Raw genomic sequence first — 23,598 nt, forward strand, 5'->3', positions numbered from 1 at the left:
CAATGCTTTCTAAATACAGTGGGACGTAGGGGCAAGGGATGGTGCGTGGTGGTGGTGGTGGTGGTGGGATTTCTGAGCTATGTGATTGGAAGGTCCCCAAAGAAAGACTTTAAGGTTTTTTTGAGTGTTCTCCTTAGGATCAGGGCAGCTCCCATCTCTGGAGGCAAGCAGGCCTTGGGCTTTGGGGAAGGCCGGGGCCCGGGGCTGCGGGTGGGGTGTGGTCCTCCAGGCCTGGCCCTTGGACTGATTTACATTACAAGCTGGAGATGGGGATCTGAGCGTGAGAGTTTCCCTGGGGTTGTGAAAGGGGTCTCAGAGCTTCTGTGGGACCTGCAGGCCCCTCCCCTGGCTGCAAGGATCCGCCTCTCTATTCCCCAAGATAATTCCTGGTGTACACCAAATTCCTCAGCGCGCTCTCACACTCCTTTAAGGCCACGACTCGGGTGGGAAGGGGAGAGCCCGGGTTCCTTCCCTGCAGAAGTCCCGCCGTTCCTTCTCGCAGCTCTCAAAAGGGAAAAAGGGGTGTGAGCCCCCCAGTGGGACCCCGCCCCCCCCCCCCACACACACATTCCCAGAGCGAAGTGGCTGTTTCCACTCTGCACCGGGGCCCACTGCTTTCAGGCTCCGCTCTCTCTGGCCTCTCCGCCTTCCCGTCGTCGCCCCCCGCGGCCCCCGACATGTCCACCGGCTCGCTCAGCGACGCGGGAGGACCTGCAGGAGGTGGAGATGCTGGGACTGCGACGGGCTGAAGGCGGACTCGAGCAAGGAGCTCGGCGCGTCCAACGAGAGCACCGAGGAGAGCTCCACCTGCGAGGGGCCGGCTCTCCGCAGAAGGGCCGCGGCGGCTCTGGGCAAGAGGCGCAAGGCGCCCCCCAAGAAGAGCCCGCTGGGCGGGGTGAGCCCGGAGGGGAAGCAGGTCCAGCGCAACGCGGCCAACGCGCGCGAGCGGGCCCGCATGGCGGGTGCCTGAGCAAGGCCTTCTCCCGCCTCAAGACCACCCTGCCCTGGGTGCCCCCCGACACCAAGCTCTCCAAGCTGGACACGCTCCGCCTGGCGTCCAGCTACAAATCGCCCACCTGAGGCAGATCCCTGGCCAACGACAAGTACGAGAACGGCTACCCTCCACCCGGTCAACCTGGTGAGTGCGCTGGCCGGGCGGGCCGGGCTGCCGGGGCCAGCCGGCCGGCGAGGGCTGGGCGCCCGCTCAGCACCTCCGGGCGCAGCCGACGAGTGCTCCCGAGGGACCCCGGCCAGCCGGACTCTCCGCTCGGCCCTGGCCACCGAGTGCGGGCCGACTGCCGCAGAGGTTTGACGCGGCGGCTCCCTTCGGGGGCGCAGACGGTCTCGAAGTGGGCCGAGTGGAGGTTCCCCGCGTCCGTGCCGTCTCGGCGGCTGCACGCGGGCCCCGGGGCATCTCGCAAGATGCTTCGCTTATCGACCCTTTGTTCTTCTGGCTAAGGAGTAGGTCTCGGTTTTCCCGGTTCCGTCTTGTAAGTCAAGCCCCACACGTTATTTCCTCAGACACTTTCGGGACCGTTAGAAACGGACACACGCCCACTCCCTAAGAATGTCAGATAAAGTCCCTCTTTCAATAATCTGCGCTTTTTCCTATAGGTGCCTTAACGATTGAATGTCAGCAGCTCTTGCAAACAGCATAAGCAGCAAATTCACTAGAATTTCGGGGTACTAAATAACATTTTATTAAAAGGCCAGTCTCCTACAAAGCTTAGGGACACGTTATTGTCTATTTTAATTTCCATTGAACCCAATTTTTCAGCATTCAAATCAAGCGATATGCGTAGAGATTAATGGCTTTCAAATACTTTTCTAGGAAATGTTTTAATTTCTGTCCCATTTTATTTTATTTTAAAACCATCCTGCACAGACGGAAGAAAAACCAAACCTCTGTTTATCTATGATAAGGAGAGATTTTTCTTCTTAAAAGTCAAGTCTTATCGACTAGCAAGACAAGGGAGGATTGGATTGTCTTCTCGCAGAATTGTTTTCAGGGGTGGGGGTTGGGGATGCAAATAACAATTTGCCATGAAAGAACTGAAAGGGTTTTTTTTTTTTTCTCCCCCAAATGAGCTAGGCTTTTAAGAAGGAAAAGGGCAGGAAAAAAAAATACCCCACCAAAACCTTCTTACAGTCTAGGACAAAAATGAAAGTAGTGCCTAGAATTTTAACAAACTTTAGCTTGACTATAAAACATCAGGGAGAAGAAGAAAGCCATACCTCGAAGTCCATTAGAAAGAAATTTTAAAATAAACGTTGGGTATTTTTTATTAGCATTCTTTATTTTCTTAAAAGATAACTATTAGTTCTAAAACTGACCGAGCCCTCCTTTGTGACAAGGAAATGAAAGATGGCACTGAAGAGATGGGATGGGAAGCGAGAGGGCCACAAACCAGTGTCTCCGAAGAGGGGCCAGAAGCGTTCAGTGTCGTGAACCTGACACCCACCGGTCACCCTATTCCTCCTTTCTGCTCCCCTATTCAGATTCAGATTCACTGAAGACAGCACTAGCCTCCGACTGGACAACCAATAGCCACTTTGGACTTTCCAAAGGTCTCCTCTCCTGGGTTCACTAGGAACCTGGCGTGAGCTGGTCTTTCCTGTGCCATTAGAATTGTGACTTGAGGCCCACCTGCTTTGCACTGCTTGGGTGTATGGGGCGCACTGGGAGGCAATGACAGAGATCTGGGGTCTTCGTAACTACCCACTGCGCCTTCTGCCTTAGTCCCGGCTCCCTCCTTCCAATTCTCCTCCAAAGCCACTCACCTCCTCCACTCTCTTCTCTCCTGCAGACGTGGCCCTTCATGGTGGCCGGGAAACCTGACAGTGAGCTGAAAGAAGTGGTGGCAGCAAGCCGCTTGTGTGGAACCACGGCGTCCTGACCTTGGAGGTGCGAGTCTGGGAAAGAAAGGCGAGCTCCCGGGAGGAGCTGGTCCGGGGAAGATGACCCCTGCCCGCCCGTTTTCTCTCTCTGCTTCCCTCCACCCCGCCGAAACACTTTATCGCGACGGAGATGCGTTTCCAAACCGGAGATCCATTTTAATAACGAAGACGCCCATCTATTTAACTTGATTAACCTCTACCGTGACTGACTCTGTGAGCCTTGCTGGTCCAAGTGCAATATGTAATTATAGATCTATAAATAGATAACGAGAGCCTATCTATCAATGTGTATCTTTTGTACAATACGTTGTAAAATGTAGGTGATAGAATAGCTGACTTTGAGAGTCACATTTATAAAGTAACTCACTTAAAGATCTCTATTTTTTTCAGACATGTTTTGCTACTTTTCGAAAATAAATCTTTCTTTATATTGCTAAAAAGCCCAATGACATTGGTGTGATTCTTTTTACAGGGGCTAGGAAGAGAAACGTGGGACGCTATGGGGGTGGGGGAGATGTCTGATTTTTTTAAGTGTGGTTCTTTTGAACCTACACACAAACTTGTAGAATTAGAAAAGAAAGACATAGGATTTCTACTTTGAAATTATACTCGTATTTTGTCCAGAGCTTTCAAATAAGGCACTGGGGCTTCTCAAGTCATCTTACAGATTACTTCTAAGAGAAAGAGAGAGGAAAAAAAAAAAGGTAGCTGCAACAAGAAAGGACAAGATTAAAGTTTTAACAACCACGAAGTCCAGGAGAAAACATTCCCAGAAAAGGACATTTTGATTTTCCTGCATTGTACCATGTAAGACCTCCTAGGAGCAAGAAGAGGAAACTCCACATTTTCTGTCCAGAGTCTGGGGTGACAAACCAGAGAAGAAACCCTAGGAGCTCGGCCCAAAAGCGTTAATTCCCTATGGCAGCTTCACCACTTGCCAAGAGTGCCAGGCACACGGGCATTGCTGGTTCCTAATCATGAATTCTAACCACCAGCCTGCCTTGCGGTTAAGGTTAGCCTGGCGTTCAGTCCCTAGCCACGACTTCCGGAGAACTGGGTTTTAATTTAAACATCTTCCAGGCTAGGAACAGCTCGTTGGGGGGAGATTAAGTTGAGATAAACAGAGAGGCAAGGCCGGGGAGCCTGGGACCCGGTTCCCTCGCTGCCCTAGCGCAGCCCGCGGCGGCCAATGCGCCAGATGCCACCGGGGCTGTTTAATGTTCGGGGTTATGACCGCAGTGTTTACAAGACGTCTTCGGTTATTTATACTGTTATTCCTCACTGAGGGCCCTGAGACTTCCGCTTCATTTGCTCTTTCTTTTTGGTTCCCCTATCTCACCCTCCCTCCCATTTTTTTTCCCAGTTCCCTGGGTACCTGGAGTAGTCGCTCCCGCACGCTCCCTCTGGCACTTACCTTAACTAATCCCCAAGGCCGCTCAAAGAGGGGAGCCCACAGCCTCAAAAGCCGGCAAATAATCCTACAAACCCTTCCAGAACTTCCAGACCTCAATCCCCGCGCCTCCCGGTTCTCTGTTTCTGACAATTACCAAATTACCACTTGCAACTCTTGATGCTGCCAAAATTGGGCATTTTGGAGACCCGTCACCCACATGCCTCTCACTGGCACACAGAGGATTTCTGGGTTTCCTTCTGTTTCACTTTTGTCCATTCCTGTGCCCCAATCCCTGCCCATTTGGCTTTCTAGAGGCGCTCAAGCTCTGCCCACCTGTAAAATTGCATATTTCATCGGTTCTACCGGAGGAAGAGTGCCCTCATCCTTGCATGTTTGAAGATGAAGTCCACTAAATGAAGTCCTTTGCATTTCACATTCTGCAATTTTTACAGGCTCCTACTTCTGATTTTACAAGCCAGATACTTGCCTACAAAGAGCAGAGAATACCCTATTTACACTCATTCATTCTTGTGAAGTCCCCAAACGGCAACAATGTAGTTGGCTTCCAAAATTCTCTTTCCTTTTATCTCTTAAAACTTTTGCAGTAAGCATAAAGCAGAATCCATGAATACAGAACACTGAGTTTAAGCCTGAGTTTTGTGTCCAGCTTTCTTCTGCAAAGGTTTGGATACTCAGTTTTCTCAACTCTGCAAAATCAAGATAGAAATGAATAATAAAGGGATCAAGAATCATATTCATGCCTTTCTCTTTCACCGTTAAAGCCTCAGAAGGATTCTAATGAGATGACTCGATGCAATCATTTTGTAAAGAGATTTGTGCAAGAACCAGTAACATTTAGTAACCAGTAAACTGGTGGCACTGAGTTAATTGTACTAAAACCATCCTGAAAGTGCCCCTGGCCGAAATCTCAAAAGGATGTGTTTCTTCATTTTTTTTTCTCATCTGAACCAAAGCATCCCATATGAGATAAAGGTCATAATATTTCTCATATACCTCCATCCTTCCCTACTGTTCTCTAAATTTGTGCAGGGATATCTACACAGGTCACACTTCCCCCAGACTGTAGTATTCAAAGAAGAAAGATAGGGCCTATGGCCATCAAAGACACTGGCACCTGGACGGGCAGGAAGCCTCATTCTCCAGGCTGAGCCTCAGGAGGGTCTTATTCTCTAAGTTTTAGGGACTGAAACTCATGGTTGTTCTGATAGCACGAACACCGCAACTTCAGCTATGGAAGTGTGACCATCTGACCTCCCTTCATATGGTCACACATTTGTGATCCACCTTTCCGATTCCACCAGTCTTTCTCTGCCAGTTAGATGCACACACTCGACAAGCCTTTCTTCCCTGGGCTAGTTCTCCAGGAATCTGTCCCAGTAGGGCGTGGCCACCGGCCTCCTTGGGCCAGCCCTGATTTCTTAGTGTGTCTTCTTTTTGGATCACTTAGTTGCAGCAGAAAGGGGGGGAGTGAAGGGAAGTGAGGGCCTCCCCTCCATTGACGCAAAAAGCAGGGGTGAGGTGTGTTATGTCTGTGACCTCTTGTTATGAGAAGTAACTTAGGCTGCACTTTCAGAAAGAACCAGAACAACCAAAGCAGGTTGTAAACAGCTAAGGAAAATGAAGCATCTCAAATTAGCAAGACTGTGAATATTTAGGAGGTTAGACAGTTATGAAGGGAGATTGGGGAAGAAATTTTTAGTCTCTATCTCCCTTTTGGTTCTCTTTATTGGTATCCCACCTCTCACCTCCTATTTCCCACAAGAGAAATTTTATGTATTTCTAGCAGATTTTCCCATTACCAAATAAACCAGAGATATTTCTCGAAGAGAAGTGACAAAGTCTTGTGATAGATTTAACCACCAGTGGGAAACAGTTCCCAAGAAGACTTTTAAACAAGAGACTCATCAGCAGGTGACAAAAATCACCTGTTTGGCTCCAGGAAGGAGATGGTTAGTTCTTCCAATTCAGGAGGGCTGGGAATTTCTGACAAGAGTGATGCTGATGCAACTGGTCCAAGAAGCATACTTTGAGCTGTTGTCTCCTCAGGGAAATAAATACAGAGGCTTATGCAGAGGAAAAAGAGGGACAAAAAGGGGACTTCACACTTAAGAGAGTAAATGTCCTGCTTCCTCTGCAATGGCCCAGCATGCTGTGCTGTTGATTCATTAAATGACACTCCGGAAGTGAAACCGCTGGTCCTGGGGAAATTGTACTGAGTGCGACACTGATATGTGCACCCTTCTAAGGAGTCTTATGACTTGCAGGACAGATTATAGACATCAGGTGTTGCATTCAAGACCAGGGCTGTGGGGCCGGCGAGGTGGAGCTAGAGGTAAGGTGCCTGCCTTGCAAGCGCTAGCCAAGAAAGGATCCCCCCTGCGTTCCATATGGTCCCCGAGCCAGGGGCAATTCCTGAGCGCTTAGCCAGGAGGAATCCCTGAGCAAGCATCAAACGGGTGTGACTCAAAAACAAAAAACAAAAAAACAAAAACAAAAACAAACAAACAAACAAAAAGACCAGGGCTGAGCTGAGAGCTCTGTGGAAACCCTTTCAGGGCAAAGAAGGCGCCTGGGCCTCAGTCTGAGTCAGTCAAGAGGAAGGTCCCTTGTGAATCCTGGTCAAGAAAGGATCAACCCTAAGGAAGTCGCCGGGTTAGGTCCCGCGGCTGGGCAGCAGGGCGGGGCGGAGGTGCTAGGTGAAGGTAAGAGCTGGGGAAGGGGGTAGCGGAGGAATTGGGGAGTGGAACTGAGCACCGAGCTCAGTTTGGTGACTTTTCCCACTGAAAGCTGTGAAATAGGCGAGAGAAAGAATGAGTTCGGTCTCCATCGTTTTCCTGCCGCTCCCAGAGACCCTGGGCCAGCTGGACCCGCTGCATTTGTGCATCTGTGATACAGCCGCGACTGAACAGCCCAGAATAGGGAACTTCTGCCCCACGCAGTCGTCCTTTTTTCCTTCTTCTGCATCTTTTCTTCTAAAAGCTGGCAGCTGGCAGAGTTCTTGAAACTCGAGAGGTTCTGGCTTCCTCCTGTTCTGACACCACTCCTCGCCTTTGCTCTGTAGATTGGGGCAGATTTCACAGGTCCAACCTCTACTCAATTTGGGAAAGATTAATGCCCCCACCACATCCCCGAAGTCCAGGCTTAAAATGACATCCAAGTCCAGAGGAGGGGAAAAGGGCTGAGAATGACCCAGGAAAAATCCCTCTAGAAAGACTTCTAAGAAAAGGAAATGGAAGGGGCTCAGAGATAGTACAACTCGGTAGCCACTCAACAGAACCAAAGCCAGTAGTGATCCCGGAGCACAGCCAGGTGTGCCCAATAACAAAATGATGATGATGATGATGATGATGATGATGATGATGATAACAATAATAACAGAAAAGAAATTGGAGAGCAACATCTCTTGTACCCAGCTTCCAGTATAGAGCCTCACACCTTAAATGTTCAATCATGAGTCAATTATTAATTCTTTACAGCGGGGCTGCGGCTAGTTGTGTTGAAACTGAATCACCTGTGTTAAAGACTCAGAGTTTATCTTAAAACAATAAAGCAAAATCCAGCAAAAATAATAAATCACACATGATGGGACCAACTGGAGGGTGGGATTATTGAATTGTCCCACCTTCAGATTAAATCTATTCTTTCCTTTCCAGTAGAAATGACATTAGTTTCTGATCAGAATTATTAGCTTAACAGGCTCTTTAATAAAGTAGATAATTTGATAAGTTTAAATTTTAAAATGTTTAAAAGTTTAAAATGTTCACAAGAAATTTATTTTTAAGAGCATTCGCATCTACAGAAATGCCTACTTGTGTGTGCAATGCATAAAAAGCATTCCTTGCAGAATTATTTTTAAAAGCTTCAAACTATCGTAAATTATTTATTCTGGCAATAATAGAAATAAACACATTGTGGCATAGTCAGACAACCAAATATTTTAGATGAGAGATGAACTATTGTCACACATAACTATATGAATATCATAAAATGACAATGAATAACAGATGTCAGACAACTCAAAGTATCTTGTATATGGCTAGAATGCATGTAAGGTGTTTGCCTTGTACATAACTAACCCCAGTCCACTTCAATACCACCAGAAGTGATCTCAGAGTCAGGAGTTCCACCAGGTGTTGTGCTTCAACATTCCAATCCCTCCTCAAGTAACCTGCATACTAAAACAACAACTTATTTTAAATAAGGATGTGGGTGAATAGTAGATCGCTTCACCTTGCATGTCTGAGTCTCTGGCAACACAAAATTTAATAGATAAAAAGCAATAAAATGAATCAAGTTACACAGAGAAGGTAAAAACTACATGTGATAAATATCATATAACCTCTGATAAAATGGCAATAAGAAAGAGAAGAAATAAGTGTTGGGAGAATATGGAGAAATAGGGACCCTTGTGAACAAATCAATGAGACTGAAATAGTGGGTAAAGCTATAGCAGTAGGTCCAAATATGAAAAATAGAACTATCCTATAAAAAAGCACTATTCTTAGTGGATATTAAACTGAAAAAAAAAACCTGGAGCCAAAAACATCATCCCCATGTTTATTGCAGCATTAATTACAATAGAAATGACATAAAGTATTTGTATATGTACTAGACAGATTCACGAATTAAAAGATGTGGTATGGAGAGCACTCGCATGCCAGGATTTCTGGGTCTTTGACTGATATGTTGGGGGCTCTGGGCAGGACAGCTAGCCACAGGCCCCCTGGGCTGAACTAGTCCAGGGGACCAAGATCCCCCCAAACCTGGTGGGTCTTCAGGGCCACGCCTGGTTAATCGGGCCCTGGGGGGAGGGGGGAGAAATCCCTTCCTATGCATCCAAAAACTACAGTACCCCCGCGCGTACTTCATATATTAAGAGTATTCCTTACTGTTATGTTACGTTTTACGCATCCAGAATCTTTATTTTGTATTGTGCCCTTTCCCACATCCCTACAAAGCTCTTTTTTATTCCTTTACTCTCTATCCCCCCCAAACATCTCTAATCTACATTACTCTTTTTAATCAGTAGTGTACAAGCCTTATCACAGACCAAAGCCGTGTATTGTGTGTAACAAACCCAAACTGTTTCAAGATACATAAAATGGACACGTATTTCTTTAGAATATTTTATGTTTTTTCTCTGACAGCTATAATTCTTACTAAATGTTGTCTTATATAGTGACGATTCTAATCACTTTTCATCTTCTCTTTTTGAGCTGTTTAACAAGGAATCTTAGAGAAAGAGTCCCCCAGATTAATGCTTATGATTGAACCATAATTGTTCTTATCACCCCCATATGCGCCAAGAACACCACGTGGCATTGCTCCTTTTTTCATAGGCACATTAAAATGGGCAAATAGTATACATATAAATAAGATCCTATCTAATAGAGATTGGTACAGACAAATCTTATAGTGCAAAGGGACTTTACACCCTGAACATTGACATAACGACCTGGCACAGACCTCAGAAGAAAGGGCATTTCCCTGAACCAGGGAAGCCATCCACAAAACATCCAGGCTGGTCTATAGCATCAACTGGAAGCAATCCTCTACCAAGGAAGACTCTACACTGCTCAGACATTGTCCTGCTCAAAAGAGACTTCCATTAACACTGAGAAGACTTAACAACAACAACGACTTGCTTACAGGACAGGGCTCCCTGCATTGCCCTTTGATTGTGAGGTGAAACCAGGGGACGCTCCACATCCTGACTTCAATGTTGGATATACAGATACCAGGATCTTTAATACAGAAGCTTGATACCAACAACAGAGACTGTGTGAAAAATATAAGTGTGCTGGCACTACAGACAATGTCTTGGATTGATGTTGGATATACAGATACCAGGATCGTTAATACAGAAGCTTGATACCAACAACAGAGACTGTGTGAAAAATATAAGTGTGTTGGCACTACAGACAATGTCTTGGATTGGATGATCTAGCGTGCCTGGAGCCTAGAGTTGGTCTTGTGCCAGGAAACTTCAGGGGTCGGGTCTTTTTGTATTTAGGCCAAGGTTATTTCTTTCCATGTCCCTCATATTTTGGTGGGCCTATGCAAAGAACAATTGCCACTCTAACACCATTTTTACTGTGCTCCTTTGATTCTAATCCTTAAAAAGAACCCAGTTAAGATTTGAGGTTAACTTAAGCTAATATGCATGAATATGGAAATGTAAAAAAAATGCTATGCCTGTAATGTTTAAGGAGTTATGTAAGTTTTATGGCTTTAGATTGCCTTATGTGCTGTTAAGAAATATTATAGTGTGTTACAATCTTAATGTTCTTTGGATGAAATTTCAAAGTTGGGATATCAGCAAGGGGACTTCTGAGAATTATGTTATGTATTGTCCTTCCACTGTAACTTTACCTTGTCCTCTTTCTTTGCATCCTTGTTCTCATAATTAAAAATAAAAAAAAATATTAAAAAAAAAGATGTGGTATGTACATAATATACGATGGAATACTATTCAGCCATAAAAATAAAATCTTGTCTTTGTGGCCACATCTATCAACCTTGAGGGTCTCATGCTAAGTGAGATAAATCAAAGAGAGCTAAATACTATAAAAACCAAATACATAGAGAAAACCGATTGATGGCTTTCAGAGGCACTATTTCCCAAAGAAGTTAGCTAGCACAGTGTTTTTCAACCACTGTGTCATGGCACACTAGTGTGCTATGAGATATTGTCTGGTGTGCCATGGGAAAAATTCCAATTTCATCTGTAACATGCGTCTTTGGCTCACAAATAGACCATCCATTAGATTATTTCATAATAAACTAATTATAAAATAATTTCTTTATATATAATCAATATAGGCACAATTAATTTTTTAACATTTTCTAATGGTGTGTGCCTCATGATATTTTTTCAAGAAAAAAATGTGTGAAAAACTGTAAGTGTTGCCTGTGCGTGTTTTTCCACTGCCCTGTCTCCTGTACCTCTTGGAAGTGGGCCGAAAACGGCCCAGAAGGATAGCTCTCCCAGAGGCTGATCCAAGGGCCAAAATGCCAAGGAACTGTGTCCAACCATGAAAACTGGCTATCCACAATATTCTGCAGATATTTTTGTGATTTTCGGGCTGGGAATATCTATGCCCGACCAGTGATTTCTGACTGTGAGAAACTGTAAGTGTTGCCTGTGTGTGTTTTTCCACTGTCCTGTCTCCTGAACCTCTTGGGAGTGGGCTGAAAGGACCCAGAAAAATAGCTCTTCCAGAGGCTCCAGAAGAGCAGGGCTGCTCCACTTCGCTTTGTGGCCGTGCATTCTTTCTAACCAATGAACCACACCACAACATGCAGAAAAAATCACACTACAAGCGTGACAATGGGGAAACTTTGCAGGCAAATACCATGCACAGAGAATGAAGATGATAGCACAGATGACCTAAAGAATTCCAACCATCTGATTAACTTCATGGATAAGGAGTTTAGAATAGAAATATGGAAGATGTTTGTAGAACTCAAAGAAAGCATAGATCGATCTGAACAGAACACAAAGACAGAAATCAGAAAACTCCAAACTGAAATAACAGATCTGAAAAACACGGTAGCTCAACTAAAAACCTCAGTGGATGGCCTTGCCAGCAGGGTAACAGCAGTTGAGGACTGTAAGATTAGATGCAGAAAAACTCAACACAGCAGAAGAAATTGGAAAAGAACCTTAAGACAAATGATCAGGCAATGGAAAAAGTACTCAAGGAATGTGAACAAACAAAAAAAGAAGTCTTTGATAAACTCAACAGAAACAACATAAGAATCATTGGAGTTCCAGAGGCCCAGGTAGGAGATCTCCAGGAAGAATCAACTGTCAAAGACATCATCAAAGAGATACTTCCAGAGTTAAAGACTACATGCAATCAAATCCTGCATGACCCAAGAGTACCAGCTAAAAGAGACCCAAAGAAAAACACCCCAAGACACAGCCTCATTATGATGACAAATCCCACAGATAGAGACAGAATACTTAAAGCAGCAAGAGCAAAAAGGGAAATTACATTCAAAGGAGCATCCCTAAGACTTACAGCAGACATGTCACAAGAAACCCTCAAGACCAGAAGACAGTGGTGGGATATTGTGACAAGACTGAATGAAATGGGTGCTTCACTGAGAATACTGCACCCAGCCCAACTCACGTTCAGGTTTGAAGGAAAGATGCATAGTTTCATGGATAAACAACAGCTCAGAAACTTCACAAATGAAAAACCAGCCTTAAAGGAAAAACTGAAAGGTCAACTTTAAGAAAAGAGAGACCAACAAACATAGCAAACTTATCTACAAAGATGACATTAAATCTTATGACAATCATCTTTCTGAATGTCAATGGACTAAATTCACCAACCAAAAGACACAGAGTGGCAAAATGGGTCAAAAAGATGAATCCAACTTTCTGCTGCCTACAAGAAACACACCTGAATAGTCAGAACAAACATAGACTCAAGATCAAAGGCTGAAGGAAAATCATCCAATCAAACAACACCCTTAAAAAAGCTGGGGTGGGGCCCAGAGAGATAGCACAGTGGCGTTTGCCTTGCAAGCAGCTGATCCAGGACCAAAGGTGGTTGGTTCGAATCCCGGTATCCCATATGGTCCCCCGTGCCTGCCAGGAGCTATTTCTGAGCAGACAGCCAGGAGTAACCCCTGAACAACGCTGGGTGTGGCCCCAAAACCAAAATAAATAAATAAATAAATAAATAAATAAATAAATAAATAAATAAATAAATATATATATAAAGCTGGGGTGGCCATATTAATATCTGATGACACCAACTTTATACTCAGAAAAGTGGTAAGGGACAAAGACGGACACTATGTATTAATCAAGGGATATGTGCAACAGGAAGAAATCAGACTATTAAACATATACGCACCCAATGAGACACCAGCAAATTATCTAATACAATTACTGACAAATACGAAAGAAGACATCAATAATAACAACATAATTGTGGGAGACCTCAACACGGCCCTGTCTACACTTGATAGGTCAACCAGACTGAAACCCAACAAAAACATACTAGCCCTGAAAAGACTAATGGAAGAAAGAGGACTAGTAGACATATATAGGACACTCCACCCAAAAAACATGGATACACATTCTTCTCCATGTACATGGGTCATTCTCCAGAATAGACTACATGCTGACACATAAAACATACCTTCATAAAATCAAGAGGATAGAAATCTTGCAGGCTACTTTGCTGACCACAATGCTCTGAAACTAGATGTGAACTACAAAGCCACACAGAAGAAAAGCTTTAACAAATGGAAATTAAACAGCCTGCTACTGAACAACCAGTGGGTCAGGTATGAAATCAAGGAGGAAATCAAAACTTTCCTGGAAACAAATGATAATGAAGACACAAACTGCCAGAATCTATGGGACACAGCAAAAGGGGTCCTGAGAGGAAAATTTATAGCTTTGCAAGCACACATCAGGAAGGAAGAAGGGGCCTACCTGAATAGCTTAATGACGCAGCTCATAAAATTAGAATGTGCTCAAGATAGGACCCAAAAATAGGGAGAGAGAGAAGGAAATAACAAAGCTGAGAGCAGAAATCAACAAAATGGGAACCCAAAAAACAATCCGAAAGATCAACGAAAGCAGAAGTTGGTTCTTTGAAAAAGTAAACAAGATTGATAGACCATTGGCAAAACTCACAAAGAATGAGAGAGAGAGAAAACGATAACCTGTATTAGAAATGAAAGGGGGAGATATGGACAGATATTGCAGAGATCCAAAGGGTAATCAGAGACTACTTTGAGAAACTTTATGCTACTAAACATGAGAACCTAAAAGAAATGGATAAATTCTTGGACACTTATAACCTATCACAGTTAAGTAAGGAGGATGTAGCATATCTAAACACCCCCATAATTATTGAGGAAATTGAAACTGTAATCAAACATCTGACCAAAGAGAAAATTCCAGGTCCAGATGGATTTACTAATGAATTCTTTCAAACCTTTCAAGAGGAGCTACTACAAATTATTGCCAGGCTCTTCCATGAAATTAAAAAAAAAAAAACAACAGGAATACTCCCAAACAGCTTTTATGAAGCCAACATCGCCTTGATACCAAAACCAGACAGAGATACTGCCAAAAAAAGAAAATTACAGACCAAAATCCCTGAATAATGCAAATGCAAAAATCTTCAACAAAATCCTGGCAAATAGGATCCAATGCATCATCAAGAAGATCATACACTATGACCAAGTAGATTTCATCCCAGAAATGCAAGGATGGTTTAACATCCGTAAATCTATCAACATCATACACAACATCAACAACAAGAAAAATAAAAATCACAGGATCATATCAATAGATGCAAAGAAAGTATTTATAAGGTCCAACACCCATTCTTGATCAAAACTCTCAACAAGATGGGAATGAAAGGAACCTTTCTCAATCTAGTTAAAGCCATCTACCACAAGCCAATGACAAATATTTCCTCAATGGAGAAAAACTAAAAGCCTTTCCTCTAAATTCTGGTACAAGACTAGGCTGTCCGCTCTCACCACTCCTCTTCAACATAGTACTGGAAGTGCTTGCTATAACGATCAGGCAAGAAAAAGATATCAAGGGAATCCAGATAGGAAAGGAAGAAGTCAAGCTATCACTGTTTGCAGACGACATGATACTCTACTTAGAAAACCCTAAAGACTCTACCAAAAAGCTTCTAGAAACAATAGACTCATATAGCAAGGTGGCAGGCTACAAAATTAACACACAGAAATCAATGGCCTTTTTATACACCAATAATGATAGGGAAGAGATGGACGTCAAGAAGGCACTCCTATTCACATTAGTGCCACACAAACTCAAATATATTGGAGTCAACTTGACCAAAGACGTGAAGGACCTATACAAAAAAAAAAAAAACAAAAAAAAAAAAACAAAAAAAAAACTATTAAGCCCTGCTTCAAGAAATAAGAGAGGGCACATGGAAATGGAAACAAATACCCTGCTCATGGATTGGCAGGATTAACATTATTAAAATGGCAGTACTCCCCAAAGCATTGTACAGATTTAATGTGATCCCTCTAAAGATACCCATGACATTCTTCAAAGAAGTGGATCAAACACTTATGAAGTTCATGTGGAACAATAAACACCCTCAAATAGCTAAAGCACTCCTAGGGAAAAGGAAAATGGGAACATTACTTTCCCCAACTTTAAACTGTACTACAAAGCAATAGCTATCAAAACAGCATGGTATTGGAATGAAGACAGACCCTCAGATCAGTAGAATAGGCTTGAGTTCTCAGACAATGTTCTCCAGACATACAGTCACCTAATCTTTGACAACGGAACAAGAAATCCTAAGTGGAGCAGGGAAAACCTCTTCAACAAGTGGTGCTGGCAGAACTGGTTAGCCCCTTGCAAAAAAGCGAACATAGTCCCCCAGTTAACATCATGTATGAAGGTAAAATCCAAATGGATTAAAGACCTTGATATCAAACCTGATACCATAAGGTACCGTATTTGCCTGTGTATAAGACGACTGGGCGTGTAAGACGGCCCCCTATTTTTGCAGTTAAAACATAGGTTAAGGCCTATATTTGCTGTATCAGACAGAACGTTCCTGTGCTGCATGTGCTGCATGTGTTCCTGTGCTCATGTACCACAGTGAGCCAATCACAACAAGCAAAGGTTCAAAGGTTAGACTGTAATAGACTTCCTCACTGACTCTGGCCAGTCTGAGCAGGCTTTTGACAGTGTAGATTCGGGTCTAGAACATTGTCTAATTTGCATTCATAAAAAGCCTGCTTGGATTGGCTGAGTTAGAGAGGCGGTCTGAGCAGCCTTGCATTCATTGGTGCAGGATCGAGTTGGAAAATTCGTTTTGTGGCAATATTAGGACAATTTTCGTTTAGCGGCATATTGAAACATTTTTCGCCATATATTCGGCATATAAGATGACCCCCGATTTTTGGTTGACTTTATTTTTGTTTCAAAAGTTGTCTTATACGCTGGGAAATACGGTATATTGAACAACACGTAGGTAAAACACTCCATGGCATTGAGACTAAAGACATCTTCAAGGAGAAAACTGCACTTTCCAAACAAGTGAAAGCAAAGATTAAAAGATTGGAATATATTAAGCTGAGAAGCTTCTGCACCTCAAAGAAAATAGCACCCAGCATACAAGAGCCATCTACTGAGTGGGAGAAACTATTCACCCAATACCCATCAGATAAGGGGCTAATATCCAAAATATACTGGGCACTGACAGAACTTTACAAGAAAAAAAAAAACATCTAATCCCATCAAAATATGGGGAGAAGAAATGAATAGACACTTTGATAAAAAGAAATACAAATGGCCAAAAGGCACATAAAAAAATGCTCCTCATCACTGATCATCAGGGAGATGCAAATCAAAACAACGATGAGATACCATCTCACACCACAGAGATTGGCACGTATCACAAAGAACGAGAACAATCAGTGCTGGCGGGTATGTGGAGAGAAAGGAACTCTTATACACTGCTGGTGGGAATGCCGTCTAGTCCAACCTCTATGAAAAGTGATATGAAAATTCCTCTAAAAACTGGAAATTGAGCTCTCATTCGACCCAGCTATTTCACTTCTAGGGATATACCCTAGGAACACAAGAATGCAAAAATACAAATACAATACAATACAAAAACCCCTTCCTCACACCTATATTTATTGCAGCACTATTCACAATAGCCAGGCTCTGGAAACAACCAAGATGCCCTTCAACAGACGAATGGCTAAAGAAACTATGGTATATATACACAATGGAATATTATGCAGCCATTAGGAAAGATGAAGTCATGAAATTTTCCTATACATGGATGTACATGAAGTCTATCATGCTGAGTGAAATAAGTCAGAGAGAGAGAGAGAGAGAGAGAGAGAGAGAGAGAGAGAGAGAGCAGAATAGTCTCACTCATCTATGGGTTTTAAAAAAAATAAGTCATTTTTGCAACAATCCTTAGAGACAATGAGAGGAGGGCTGGAACTTTCAGCTCACTTCATGAAGCTCACCACAAAGAGTGGTGAGTGCAGTTATAGAAATAACTACACAGAGAACTACCATAATCATGTGAATGAATGAGGGAACTGGAAAGCCTGTCTAGAGTAAAGGTGGGGGTGGGGTGGGATGGAGGGAGATTTGGGACATTGGTGGTGGGAATGTTGCACTGGTGAAGGTGGGGTGTTCTTTACATGACCAAAACCTAATCACAATCATATTTGTAATAAAGATGTTTAAATGAAAAAAGAGAAAAATATGACTTTACACAAAAAGGTTGAAAAACACTGAGCTTTAATTTTTCTTTAAAAAAATTACTGTAATAAGGCCCAGATACAATAGAGTTAAGGACTGGAAGGGCTGGAAGGACTGGCTCACAATTTGAAGCTCACCACAAAAAGTGGTGAACTCTGTTAGGGAAACAACTACACTAACAACTAACATGACAGTGTTAAAGAAAGAGAGAAGTAGAATGCCTGCGGGGAGGAGAGGGACATTGGCGGTGGGAATGTTGCACTGGTGATGGGGGTGTTCTGTTTATAACTGAAACTCAACTACAAACATGCTTGTAATCATGGTGTTTAAATAAAGATTTATATTAAAAAATATGGGGCCGGGCTGTGGCGCTAAAGGTAAGGTGCCTGCCTTGCCTGCGCTAGCCTTGGACGGACCACGGTTCGATCCCCCGGTGTCCCATATGGTCCCCCAAGCCAGGAGTAACTTCTGAGCGCATAGCCAGGAGTAACCCCTGAGCGTTACCGGGTGTGGCCCAAAAAAACAAAAAAAAAATAAAATAAATAATTAAAGTGTCTAGAAGTGAAAACCAGTCTCCAAATTAACTCCCCACCAGAAAGAGAGATCTTCCTTTATCCAAAAGTGAAGGCTAGAAGGAGGAATACCTAGCAGCCTCCTAAATTCAGGCCCTGTGTGTAGGTGCTTTTGATTTCTATCTGTTATGGTTCAGCACCACACAGTAATGTATGCAAAGCTGATGCTTTAAGTAAAATCATGCTGTTAGCCAGGATGCACGTCATGCTGTGGAAGAAAGCAAAAAATGAAAAAGAAAAACACTGAGCTAGCCAATAGTAAACAATTAAAATGTTGTGGTGTTCCATTGCTTCAGGTCATCTTCAATACGATTTAACAGTTTATCATGTAGATCACTTACTGATTTCTCACCCCTTTATCTGCTGTGAATGCTGCCATATTCTTTACTTCCCTTTATATTTTTTCTTCATTGATCATTGTGAGATACACAATTACTCATTTATACAGATTCCTTACTTGTTCTTACCACCTTTCAAAAAAAGTTATTATTTTGTATGTTCACTCTGCTTCTTCATTTACTTTGCATCTATCTCCACTAAGTCTATCAGGCGAGGATCTGTTTGACTCATTTACATTTGTTTTACACTGGCAGCCACAATGATTAGTACATGAATGCATAGAAATGAGTACATATAATGTAATAACAGGTTCTTTTGAAAGAATAATGATTTTAGGCACATTCGTATTGTGTTACTATAGACACAAACTTGTTCAAACATGTCTAATTTTAGATGTTGGTAATTGATATGGCCTATAATAAAAATGAATCCATAATGAAGAAATCACTAGCAATCCTTTTGCAGTGGCACTAATCTGAACTATTAATTGTCATCACACATGGATTCCGTTTTTAGCACTAAATCACATGAAAGGGTTCAAGATATGCACTATCCTTCAAAATGATATGTATCTCCTTCCTGCATTCTTGGCATCAACGGGATTACACATGGCAAAACTCTCTGCTTTGCTCACCAATGAATCTCATTTATAATATTTTTCCTTTTATGGAATACCACCCATCTTTAACAACCGTCTAATATCTTACTCTCAGGCATTTATTTATTCTGTAACTTTTTTTTTTAATTTACACCTACCTTCTCTCCCTACCAAGGACTAAAAAGAAATCTAAGACATCTCTAAAGCCAGACAAATTTTTCAAACCAGCAAGGGTCATTTGGTTGCAAGAAAAAAAAATTTCTTTAAATTGACTCAAATAAAAAGGTAAAATGAAGCATTGTAAAGTTGGCTAAGGAATCTGTCTGAATTCTCCACGAAGAAAGTAAACAATAAGGGAAATCCTGGGAAACTAAAAAGTCAGACATAAAACTCTCTCTCCCCCTTTTTCCTTTCCACCTTTTCCCCTTTGTCCTCATCGCTGTTTTCTAGCCTGTTACATGCATTTTCTTCTCTGCCATCTGATTTTCTGTACTAGATTACTTTCTTACACTCCCCAAATATAGTTCATTTTTATGTTGTCCCAATTCTTCAAGAACTTTTATTTGCAGACTTTCATTTCCTAAGTTTCAATCACTTTTCTCTCTCAGGGAGAAAAATCTTTTTAGTGTTTTTAAATTTTAATTCATTACAAAGGAACCACTTTGTACCTGTTCTAGGGACTCCAATTAAATTCTCCACGTTAGCTGTAAGTTTCTGTCATGTTGCTGCAGTTGACTGGGAATTTGTGCAGAGTTTGATTGGTTTTTGAGATGGAAGTGGTAAGATAAGAATCCCCAATCTATTGGCTAGTTATTTTGATCTAACGCAATTTGGGTTATGGTGGCTGCATATGGACCAACTGATTTTTTTTCTACTACACCAATGGCAAATACATGTGTTAGGGAAACGAACCTATTTGCAAGTCTTATTTATTGTGTCTGTGATAGGGAGAGGAAGACAAATAACAATAGCAAAAAACATATGTTCATATAACCTTGAAGATGATTTTATTAAGAATATCACCACTAATGGGGCCAGTGAGGTGGCGCTAGAGGTAAAGTGTCTGCCTTGAGGCGCTAGCCAAGGAAGGACCGTGGTTCGATCCCCGGTGTTCCAAATGGTGCCCCCAAGCCAGGGGCGATTTCTGAGCACTTAGCCAGGAGGAACCCCTGAGCATCAAACAGTGTGGCTTGAAAAACCAGAGAGAGAGAGAGAGAGAGAGAGAGAGAGAGAGAGAGAGAGAGAGAGAGAGAGAGAGAGAGAGAGAGAGAGAATATCACCACTATTTTGTTAATAAAATACAATGTCAGGGGACCATGGAAACTCAATTGCAAAAGTGTCCAGGAGGTGGAAACATGAAGTTCTGAATCTTATCTTTGCTTTGCCCACATGCACAGAGCAAAACCTGGGTTGCTGTGCTATTTGAAACCTGAGACACAGAAGCAATGTGGAATTTTCAGCACACCACAACTAGGTGGCTGTGAACACTGAACCTAAAAACTATGACACACATGAAGGCACACACACACGGTGAGCACTTTGGTTAAGTGTGCAATATCACAGTCTCCATCATAACAACAAACAGGAAGAAGGGGAAAGAAATAAAAGACAAAAAACATTTTAAAATATTAGTATTTAACATATTTGATATCAGCATATTAAATTCAGTCTTCTTAATTTTCCTCAATTACACAGACACATTCATCTTCACTGCCATATGTCGTCTTTCAAACAACACTAGCCAGGAGGCGTCATTATCATCCTCAAGTTTCATACACAGCACCTGGAACTCAGGAGGGGCAAGAAATCACCAAACTTCACATTGTGAATAAGTGATAGAAAACTGGGTATAGAATTAATGTATTTACTTAAAACAGAAATATTTTCTTATTTTAAACGTTTTTGGAAAGAAAAGAATTAAGAAAGGTTATAACAAGAAAGAGAAGAAAGAAAGAAAGAAAGAAAGAAAGAAAGAAAGAAAGAAAGAAAGAAAGAAAGAAAGAAAGAAAGAAAGAAAGAAAGAAAGAAAGAAAGAAAGAAAGAAAGAAAGAAAGAAAGAAAGAAAGAAAGAAAGAAAGAAAGAAGGAAAGAAGGAAAGAAAGAAGGAAAGAAAGAAGGAAAGAAAGAAAGAAAGAAAGAAAGAAAGAAAGAAAGAAAGAAAGAAAGAAGGAAAGAAAGAAAGAAAGAAAGAAAGAAAGAAAGAAAGAAAGAAAGAAAGAAAGAAAGAAAGAAAGAAAGAAAGAAAGAAAGAAAGAAAGAAAGAAAGAAAGAAAGAAAGAAAGAAAGAAAGAATGGAGGGAGGAAGGGAAGGAGGGAGAAAGAAAGGCAGGGAGGGAGGGAGGGAAGAAGGGAGGAAGGAAGGGAGGGAGGGAGAGAGGAAGAGAGGAAAGAGAGGGAGGAAGAGAGGAAAGAGAGGAAAGAGAGGGAGGGAGAGAAGAAGAGAGGAAAGAGAGAGGGAAGGAAGGAAAAGGGAAGGAGGGAAGAAAGGAAGGAAGTTCTGTTGGTCAAAAGTGTTCTTAGGGACTGAAGTTTGAATGCACAAATAACCAAATCTGATCCTGACCCTATTTAGCTCTCCTCTAAATTACTAGGTATAGCCCTGGTAGGCCTCAGTACCTTTGGGCCCAAGAAGTAAAATTTTTTCTTGGCATGCATTGAAACATCTGGCACAACTATCTATCAATGGACATGATCCCTGGAGTCCTCAATGATTGTTTCGATAGTCATCAACACCTCCAAAATTAAATAATTTCAATAAAAGTATGACATTATTTTTTTATTTTTTCCTTATTTAAATATTTGCTTTAATCGGAAATAGATTTAAATATTTTTATATTTAAATAGATTTAAATATCTTTTATTCTATATCATACTTAAGGATACCCAGAAGAGAAAAATTATTGGCAAGTTAGTCAAACTACCCAGACTGTTTTATATGAGTCTAATTTATTCTGATTTATTCATTTCATCATTAAAATCTACTGATTTTCTGTCAATCATGCATCAATTAGTTTTTTGTTAGTTTTATTTTGGTTTTGGATTTGGGGCCACAGCCAGCAGTGCTCAGGGTCTACATGTGGAAAGGTTTAGGGAACCATACAGGGTGCAAGGGCTGAATACCCATCAGTCACATGAAAGGGAAATAACCTTCCCACTGTACTGTCTCTCCAGCCTTTCATTACTTTCATCATATAATAAAACCTCCCTACAACCCAATCAGTTAAAGTAAAAAGCATTTTTTTTATTTTTAAATTTAAAAATCTTCACATTTCAATGTTGAACAATTTGAAATCAAATTAGAGAAATTTTATCAGGTAGATATTACAGAGGCTAAAGTTTGTGCGACACATGCTCTCAGTCTGGTTTATAACCTGACACCACAGGGCAAAGTGGTCAAGGGCACTGCAGGACCAGTACAGCATCCTCGAGTCCTAACACAGAGCTCAGGTCAATTTCTAACCAGGAGTCCTCCTTCCCCTAAAAGTTTAAATTGACCTTTTTTGATTTTTATTCAAAAGAAATATAAAGAAAACACTAATATAAATGAATCACAGTATTTTTATTTTTAGAAATTTGGAGGTCCCTCTGACTTTTAGTTTTATTGCTTGGCGTGTATTATGATTCAAATGATGACTCCGAAGACATCAAATCTAATGCCCGAAGATGGCAAATGTTACTTTATTTAAAAAAAAAAGTCTCCAAAGATGTGTGTGATTAAGGACATTGTGGCAAAGAAATCATCCTTCATAATTTTGGGAAAAGGGTCCTAAATGCCACAAGGCATTTAAAGGTCTTTCTAAGGAAGCAAGAAAGAAGAGAGAGATTGATCATTGGTCTAAGGTTTGTATACTAGAAACCCAGATTTAATCCCTGGCTTTACCTGATCCCTGGAAAAAACACCTGATTTCAAGGAACAAGCCACCAATCACAGAACCAGGAGTAGCTCCTGAGCATTTTCATGTGTGGTCGAAAGCCTCCATCTCAATCCTCAAAATAATTAATACAGAGAGGAAATGTTAATGTGAAAACAAGGGTGAAGTTTAGAATTAGAGCCATCAGAAAGTGAAGAGACTTGGAATGAAGCTTCAGTGAAAAACTCATCATTGCCAACACCTTGATTTCCACGAGTGAAACTTAATATAAGGAGAACTAATAAAGAATAAGATCCTATTGCACAGTGGAATCAAGTTTATAGCCATTTGTTATGGTAGTCACAGGAAATTAAAGCAGCATGTAGTTTTTCCTCTGCACACATTTCAGAAACAGAATATGACAATGTGAGTTGTGTATGGTTTCTTCCTTAGCATGTAAACATTGCCTTATAAGAAAATACAGAACTATTATTCCTATAGTGAGAGTTCCCTTTGCTACTTCCATCCCTTTTGTGTAAAAAAATGTAACATACTGTATTATTATTCATATAAGTAAATTATTGCAGTACTTACTTGGAGTAGAGTCTTTTTAAAAACAAATTAATAGGCTTTATTGATTTACTTCCCTTTTCCTTTCCCTTTTA

General features: G+C 41.6%; 1 protein-coding gene across 1 annotated transcript; it reads left to right on the forward strand.

The window, feature by feature from the left end:
- The first annotated feature begins 677 nt into the window (after positions 1-677).
- On the forward strand, positions 678-2,976 carry TCF21 (transcription factor 21). The gene is given in 8 exon segments (XM_049788035.1): positions 678-704; positions 706-732; positions 734-817; positions 820-846; positions 848-961; positions 964-1,119; positions 1,121-1,138; positions 2,808-2,976. Coding segments are annotated over 8 exon segments (543 nt in total). The 3' UTR covers positions 2,898-2,976.
- The last annotated feature ends 20,622 nt before the right edge of the window (positions 2,977-23,598 follow it).

Source organism: Suncus etruscus, chromosome 15 (assembly GCF_024139225.1).
Source record: "Suncus etruscus isolate mSunEtr1 chromosome 15, mSunEtr1.pri.cur, whole genome shotgun sequence".
In the NCBI taxonomy this organism is placed as follows: Eukaryota; Metazoa; Chordata; class Mammalia; order Eulipotyphla; family Soricidae; genus Suncus; species Suncus etruscus.